At 37.6% G+C, this 9,071-nt stretch overlaps 1 protein-coding gene across 1 annotated transcript; it reads right to left on the bottom strand.

Annotated features, from left to right (window-relative positions):
• Positions 1 to 4,797: 4,797 nt before the first annotated feature.
• Positions 4,798 to 8,792, bottom strand: gsc (goosecoid). Its single transcript, XM_027024253.3, has 3 exons — positions 8,334 to 8,792; positions 7,916 to 8,175; positions 4,798 to 7,662 (listed from the first exon to the last, which is right to left on the bottom strand). The coding sequence occupies exons 1-3, from the start codon at positions 8,644 to 8,646 to the stop codon at positions 7,513 to 7,515; spliced, it is 723 nt and encodes a 240-aa protein (XP_026880054.3). The 5' UTR covers positions 8,647 to 8,792; the 3' UTR covers positions 4,798 to 7,512.
• Between the last annotated feature and the right edge of the window lie 279 nt (positions 8,793 to 9,071).

Raw genomic sequence — 9,071 nt, 5'->3', positions numbered from 1 at the left:
ACCCCCCCCCCCCCCCCTTGAGCCATGAATCACACAGGGAGACGGTGGTGTGAGCGGGTCGCTCGGCCCCTGCTTCTCTGGAGCTCTCTGCCATCTCCTTCCAATACGGATCAAATCTGTTAATGCCTGACATCAGTTGTAAACCAGCTGTCCATCACCAGCCACAAGGAAGATTTGTTATGACTAAGGGGATCCTGGTTAATGCGGCCAAGGGAGCGATGTGCTCCTCGCACAACACTTGCGCCCTGATTGCGTGTTTAACCTAAGGGCTGATTCTGCGGCGAGAACGTTGGATATCGTCTGACTGGCAGCTCAGTGAGGAGAATAGGAGGCACTATCTCAACGGTCTGGAGCTTAGTTTAACGTTACCCGCGTGTAGTAAAATGGCAGTTTGCGAATTGTATGTAGTTTGCGCACTCATCCTCTCTTTTAGATCATTCAGATGATCTAAAATATTTTAAAAACAGAGCTTTTGTTTATTAGGAGCTGCCGAGTATGTGTTTAGATCCTGATCCTTTATATTATATTGTATACTGAAATTATTTTGTGTGAAGTATAGCGTTTTAGCAATACTCTGAGCTGATGAATTGGTTTTAATGTCATTTCAACTATTTTCCAGTAGAGGGCAGCGTGGATACAACTCCTTCGTTCATCGGTCTTCAGTTGTCAGATTTTAGCGTTTTGTTGTTGTTGCGCTGCTGCCCCTGCTGATTGTATTGTTTTATTGATTCTGAGATCGTTTTAAACCTTAGAACACGGACAATTCAATCACGTTTTTTTTATTTATATTACATTCACATTCGTGTACTCCGCTGTTTTCTTGTTTTGATAAAGCAGTGCCGTATGCAGCATGTGGTCTGTTTTGCAGGTCTTTTTGAAAGACAACAGATGCATTGTGTAAAACTGAATATCCTCCAGTCCCAGTCAGGATTTGCCAAAACAGTGCTGAGAGTTCATTTGTCACCATATAGTACGTATGTGTCACGGTGATTAATTGATGGGTTATTGCATTTTTCATAAAAATGTTCAACTTTGATTTTCTGTTTGGTCTTTCACTTAATTTTGCTCTTGAGTTTCTGCTAAACCAACTGTGTTTCATTCATGTTCAAATCGATTGAAGTCTTTAAAATTAAAGTTAGAAAATTTTATGCCCCTTGCAGACTAAGACACATATTTTTATGTTTTATTTTATCCAGAATCTAAAACTAGTCATTCTTTCAAATGTAGAACGATATTTACCACACAATTGTCTAGCCAGTAAGAACAACATTACATACTTTCTGGGAAATATCATTTCATAATTTGCTCTGGAAGTTAAGCATATTCACACTTTCTAGCGTTAAACATGTTTGCATGTTAAATGCCATAGTATGCTATAGTATATTTATGTCATGTTTGAGAAAATATTTTTTTCTTTATAAACTATGTAAAAGAACAATTAAATAAATACAGCTTTCAGCAATAATCATTATAACACAGTAATTTTTCAGTTTACAGTCAGAATACTTTGCTTAGACATGATTTATCCTTCATAACATTAACAACCTCAGTTGTTGATATAGGCAGATATTTTTGATTGATCTCCTAAAAATGTGTGTTATTTCCTCTGCAGGAGGAGCAGAGTGCTCAAATCATTCGATCATTAATCTACATGTGCTTTATTTATTCAGAGCTCCCAGTATATACAGGGTCACAAACGTCTTCCTTTGTCCTGGGTCTCACCCGTTACAAACCATTGCTTACTCACGTGCTTTCAAAGAAGCAAAAAATATTGTTAGACATTATGGAATGTGATAACTATCAATACATCTCCATGTTGGCAAATTCAAGTTACCGTATAAGCAGTCAAGCTTCACACTAATAACACTTGTGTGTTTGTGCATGAGCAAGCGTGTGTATGTATCTGTGTTTCTGTGTGTGTGTGCGTGCATCTGTGTGTGTGTGGGTGCATCCGTGTTTCTTTGTGTGTGTGTGTGTGTGTGTGTGCCGCTGTCCGTGTGTGTGTGTGTGTGGCTGCAGACGTGCCTGCTTAGCACAGTCTCACACCCAGCGGAGTCCCTAGTCTCCAGGGATTGCACTGAACTGGGGGCCAAAAGTTATGCACTAGGTCCCCTTCCCACGAGCCTACAGCCAGATGCCCCACTCCCTGGAAAGGAGCACACCCTGGAGGAGGACTGGGGTTTGCCCACACTGCTAATCATGAAACCCGGGGCTGTTCTCCATGGTTTAGCCCCCACCACTAATCAGCTATGAAACCTGGGCTGTGCACAGTGACGGGTCCTTCCTGACTTCCAGGCAAACAATCCAGGCTCCCCAGAGCACAGCTCTATAACGAAGTATACAGTATGTATACACATAGAGAAACACACACACCCACACACTTTCCCCATAGTTATTACTCACTCATACTGCTCATGTTTGTTTGGTTTGGCAGAAATTGGCAGCGCCAGAGCTTAAAAGACCCTGAGAATGTAAAGATGTGATTTGAGCCACATAAAACTGAGTGGAAAGTTGGCTTAAGGTATGATTACCTGCTTTACCTTGGAGATAAGGGGCTACTGCCAGAGACTGTGCCTGACTTGGTGTCTGTGTGGTTTTGGTGGGAGGGTTCACTAATTGAAGGCAGTTGATGGCTGGTGTGCTGGAGTAAATGTGGTGACAGGCAAGGTAATTATACACATGGGTGGAGGATAGAGCCCTTAAATTACCAAAGGCCAATCGGGTGTTAAGTCTGCAATAAAAGAATCCTTACGATCAAGTGTTTATTTTCTGGATTTTAACATCAAATATATACAGTCATGGGGTAAAAAAGAGTTCTTAAAGAGATTTGGCTCCTCGCTTAGAGACAGCCTGGGACAGAAAGAAAATAAACACCAAAACCACACGTCATCCCACTGAAAAATGGTAATGATATAGAAGGAAGTTTACATCTGTAAAAATATGCATTATTTCTCTTACTTTCATACAGTGCTCCTTCCATTTTGTACGTTTTCTCAAAATGCACCACAGAAAAGGCCAACACCCTTTTCTATCTTTAGTGGAGGCAATCCACCCAAGAGCTGTCACTTCTGAAGCCAAAGCTAAGGTTAGCCGGACCCCGCACACAAATACAATCACATCACAAATTCACAATGCCTTGTCTGATAATGTTTAGCCATTTTAGAGCGAAACTGAAAGAAATGTATAAAATGCATGAAAGTACCACTTATGTAAAAATAACATCAGGAATGTAATGTTCTCAGTGTAAAACAGAGAAACACTTGTAAAAAAAAAAAAAAAAAAAGGGAAAATTTCTTTAAATGCTTGCAAAAGGACCAAAGATTTATCTACTCTTGGAGTTAACTCAGTGCTTAATTTTTCTTGGACTCCACCTATGTTTTTCCAAGTGCGGGAAACTATGCATAAAAAGGTCAAAGAAATAATGGTTTGAAAAAAGGCTTGCATAAAATTTTTGAAATAGAAAATTACAGCCCAGAAAAAAAAGGAGATGAATGGTTCTGGACCTGCTCTTTGTATATCGCACTGACGCTTGTGGGACAAGCACTTTATAAATCATTGCTGGACATATAAGGGATTATTAGTACGATGTGTTTTGTTTCATGGTTTCTGTTATTGCCAAATCTTTAAGTACCTGCTCTGACCTCTCTAATCCGTTTCTTCTTCTTCTTTTTAAACCATCTTAGAAGCTGTGGGTTATTTTTATTTTATTTTATTTATTTTTTTTGCCTTAGTATGTTTTTAAATAATACTGTCAGAGAAAAAAATAGCTCAGCTAAAATATATCCCCCTTTTGCAAAAACCAGCAGAAGAGTAATCAAGTTATTATGAGGCAGAAAATTATTATCTATGTTTGCACTATATTTCCATCAAAGTTCACATCATCAAGGACGCATGTGTACAGATATTCAGAAACCCCAAAAATGTAACTAACCAAACTCTACATTTGCAATATTCATAGACTGAATTGGTTTTAGATGATAAATAAGCAGAAATAGCATACAAGTTTGCAAATATAAATGTCCATAAAGGTCTTTGTAAGATATAGGTAAGAAGGTCTTTACCTCCATTAAGGGAAGGTCTTTGCCTCCATTAAGGTAAGGTCTTCAAAAAACACTCACACACTGCTGTTTATTCAGGGCTGTACTAGGAACTGTGTCTTACCTAAAGAGGTTATGTTTTCACCCATTGCAGAGAGACCATATTTTAAAAACACAGGCGAATTTACACAAATTTTCATGGATTTACTCAGATAGAAAACTAGGCCTATATACATATATTCTTACATACATATTTTGCCCCCTCTCTCGCTTTCAATCTTTCTTACAAACAGACATTTTCTCTCACACACACTCTCTCTCTCAAACATTCCCTCACACTCTTTCTTTCTCTGTCTCTCTTTCTCTCTCTCTCTCCCTCTGTCACTCAGACACACACTCGTTCTAACACATGCATACTCTCCATTCTAACGTTGTAACACATGCATCGTCACCATTTACCCATTTACAATACTTATGTTGCCCTTTCTAGGTTTTATGAGCTGTCACACACACACACACACACACACACACACATACATACATACATATACATATATATATATATATATATATATATATATATATATATATATATATATATATATATATATATATATATATATATATATATATATGTATGTATGTATGTATGTATGTATGTATGTATGTATCTATCAGTCCCATGCCAATGCATATGTAATAGTAACAGAAAGTAATCATTTTGTTCAGTTATTCAGTTCCATGTGCCTAGTTAAAAGAAACATAAACGCTTAATTAGGCGGGGATAAGTGCCTAATAGATAATAGATTTCTGCAGTGACTTGCCAGAATGTATGTATCCATCTGATGATATTGAGCGTTACAGGGCGTGTTCGGAATGATCGTTGACCGTTTCGTGAACATTAGGTGAATCCATAACAATGCTCTCAGTGTTGTTTGGCAAGTCACTGAAGCTAAATCCAACTGAGTACAAGCATTAAAAAACTGAAATGCTTCGTGAAGTATGATTTGTGTAAAATTCCGAACCACGACACTTTGTTGAGGCGTTGTGTTGCTGAAAATACATCTATGCGTACAAACGGCCTATTTAATTTATCGGTGCTATTCCAGCTTCATTTTGTCACAAATAGATAGAAATCGTTTTGGTGTACTTGAACAACATTTATTATCATTATCCACGCACATAATCATTTTCATCACTGCCACGGTTAAGTTACATTTGAAAGGACAATGCCATGCTGGAATGTTAGCATAATAATAATAATAATAATAATAATAATAATGAAAAACGTCTGCACAGTGCTTTATCCTAAATAGACCATTTGTCCACATTAAATCCTCTTCTACCAGTAACAAAATCCAAAATCACAATCGTGATTCTGGGGAGTGGAAAGTCAGAGGAGATTCTGGGCTTTTAATAAGATTAGTATAGTTTATCACAGGTCCATTTCAAAGGTCACTTACAATGAATTAGCAAACAATGTCATCTCATGCAAGTTACAGCGAGGTTAAAATAATAATTCTGAAAGATTATTGTATGAAATCCTCCATTTCCGGTCCATTGAGGGTTCATTCATGCGCCCAGTGAAAGTGGTGTATAATTAATAAAATTCTTACTCGCCTATTGGTAAACCAGTAAACTGATGTGTAGTTTCGACACGTCGAGGGCCATTTTTTCCAAATTTATTCAATAAATTGTTCTTTTTTTTTTCTTGTTACTTAGGTGTCATGTCAGAAAATGGGTAAAATAGGCCCATATGTAATCCTAAAGTACAGATTCGTACGGAAAGTGAACACTACAAGCTCCAGTTAATTACAAAAAAATGCTGTTTTATCCATACATTTGCTAAAGGACCGGATGCCTTGATATAGTTTTCATTTCGCTTCACAACACGTGTCTGCATTTCCAGAAACGCATTTCCGCCACAGCAGTGTAGGTTATAGTCTGACTTAATTCATCTGTCCCACCAATACTGTTTTTCGCAGTGAGTTTCAAACATGAAAAATTCAATTTTCATTTATCTCTGTCAGGTACAATTTTATATCTAATAACCACTAATGCCCAGTTAAATATAAATCGACATTTTAATATTAGTTAATTGCATACAAATGCTGTTTAGTCCACACCAAATTAATGCATTGATGTAAACGTTGAGATATGCAATCTCTTAGAATTTCACATTGACCAGATTGGGGATATTATATAATAGACCTAGTGATGCATCATACTCTTAGTCGGCGCACCAGGTTTAAATTGTTAATGGCAGCTGATTTCTTTGTCGCTTTGTCTTTTGGCTGTACATTCTTAAAAGCAGATTCTGCTTGTTTTGCCAGTTTTAAAAAGCAAGGGTAATAAGTAACACTAAGTTGTCGTGAAAGTTTCACATTTAGATTCAGAACTGAGAATCTGAGGCATGGAAAATGTCCCTGTCTTATGGGTGTTACTTCAACCCGTCTCACTAGCAATTTTTTTTTCTTCTCAAGCCTACTTATATTTCTGAATTAAGATTTGTGACAAATAATCAGAAATATATAATAAAATAGGCCTATCATAAAATGTTTTTTTCGATGCTCCCTTTCCCAAAAGCATCAAAAACAACAACAGACAACAAAAGATCTTTAAATGGTAGCGCGAGCACTTAACGCACTCTCTTCCATTTAAGATAATCGTAACACTACAATGATTTTGGGAAACGGGGCCCTAGTAAATTTGTAACCCCGTTTCGGTGACAAAGATGTAATTTGTCACTACAGATTTTCGAATACAGCAGAAGACTGCAGACGAGAACTCTTAAGTGACCACTTGTTGAAAAGATTTGTCAGATTAGGGTAACAGACAGAGCTAGGCTCAATGAAGTTTATGACTAATTCGGCTAGACAAGGGTTGATGCCCAAAAGCTCGATTTTCTAACAATGTAAGATGATAAATTTTCTGATTATCATTTTAATTTGATTTTACAACATTGAAACTGTCCGCTAAAGGTTGTTGTTGGGTAATGACTTAAGAAAATCAGGGAAACCGTTCAGATATTTTTTTAATATTCTTATTTTATCAAGAGCCATGCATCATTAATTCAATAGTAAAAACTTCAGTTTCTTTGTTTGGTTAAAACCATTTTTCGCCTTATTAGTTTCTAGTAAAATTCTGCTTGCGTTATCACGAGGCCTACAGGCTTTCACAAATTAATGAATGCCATTACTTTACAATACATAAATCTTCGGAAGTATACCTTTTTAGGAGATCCTTCTTTTTGCCTTAGAAAACTTTGACGTGATATAATATTTAGTATTCATATGTCCAGGCATTTTTGTGTAAATTTTAAATTAATATAAATAACAATATCAATGATAAAGGTAACATTTACTATACATCTGTGCAACAGCAAGACAACACCTGTAAGTTCACATGACAGTTTACATTATGTACAAGTCCGAATTGTAGTTGTGCAAGATATTTGCCTTCATATGATTCTTTATCAGCTGTCCGACTCCACATCACTTTTGCTCTCCTCGGTTTTCTCCGTAGCTGTTTTCGTGGATTTGTTCCATTTCTGAGTGTTCTCTGATTCCTCAGAAGACGACCTTTTCTGTCTTCTCCATTTTGCTCGTCTGTTTTTGAACCAAACCTAAGCGGAAATAAAAGGTAAAATACTTAAAGTTGACGAGTTGAGAAAAACACCTGTTTTTTGTTTTGTTTGTTTGTTTGTTTTTGCTTGTTTGTTTCGTTTTATTTATGTATTTATTTATTTTTTAAATACTATTTTATCGCAGCTGGGCCCGCGATTTATTTTTCCAGAAAAACTGGTTTATGTAGGTTAGGGTCTGCTCAGCTAAATGAAATGTTTATTCCATGGTCACCATTAGAAAGCTATGGCTCACCTCGACCTTTTCTTCGCGTAGATGCACCTTTCGTGCTAACTGTTCTCTTGTACCAACGTCGGGGTATTTAGTTTCTTGGAAAAGATTCTCCAGGGCCTCCAGTTGTTCGTCAGTGAAAATGGTGCGATGGCGTCTCTTGCGTCGACAGTGCAACTGGTTGAGTAATTGAAGTTCTGTCCGCGACAAGGTGCCGACGTTCATGTAAGACATCATCTGATGTGGTACTGGGGAAATTAGCACCGACCCAGCGCTATCGTAACCTTTAAAACAACATTTTAAAATGTAAGCCCATGACAAAAGATGTCTAAAGTCTTAGCAATGTTGTCACTTAATATTAATGAATAATTTTCAATGATTTGACTCGAAAACTTAGTAGGCTGCAGGCTATGTTACACAGAAACAGATTAAGTTAACATACCGGTGGGAATGCACGGACATTGCTGTGAGCCGAGAGTTGGCATTGCGCCACAACAAGCTGGGCCAGTCGGTCCTTGGACGTGAAGTTGTCCATAGTAATAGTTGTTATAGCCTATTCTTGTTCCATTCACCGCCTGCAAGTTCGGGGCTGTGGGTCCTGTGTGTGAGTAGAGTCCATTATATTCGGCAGCTGTATACAAGGAATCCGTCAAGTTGGAGAATACAACCGGGGCATTCCGATGTAGTAAAACCGAGTCCTTACAGCTAGGTCTCCCGGCCAAGATACTATCGATACTGAACATCCCAGCGGGCATCACAAGCAGAAAACGTTAGAATACTTAGTACTTAAAGTCCCCAGTGATTATGTATCCAGTTAGAGTTCAACAGTTTTCCTCATAGTTGTTAAAAAAAAACGACTTCCAAAGTCTGTGGACTGTAACGCGATCGCGGTAAACGCAACAGTCTTAGTCACTTGTATTGCCGACCAACTGAAGTTCTCCTTGGTTTTATACTGAGCTGACGTCATTGAAAGATTTTGCATCCGCTGTGAATGTGGATGACTTCTCCGAATCGAGATTGGCTGGTTTAGGTTTAGCACACAATGGTGAGAAAACAACAGATCTGTGTATTGAGGGTTAATTTCATTAGGTTAATCCGTATATTGTATACTTCTTAAGTAAATAATTTAGTTCTGTTATTCATGGGTGAACTGTACAACTTAGTCTCACTAATATATCAC

The sequence above is a fragment of the Electrophorus electricus genome, chromosome 10 (genome assembly GCF_041902795.1).
Source record: "Electrophorus electricus isolate QZ-2024a chromosome 10, ASM4190279v1, whole genome shotgun sequence".
Taxonomy (NCBI): Eukaryota; Metazoa; Chordata; class Actinopteri; order Gymnotiformes; family Gymnotidae; genus Electrophorus; species Electrophorus electricus.
This window is presented reverse-complemented; position numbering and strand designations above follow the sequence as displayed.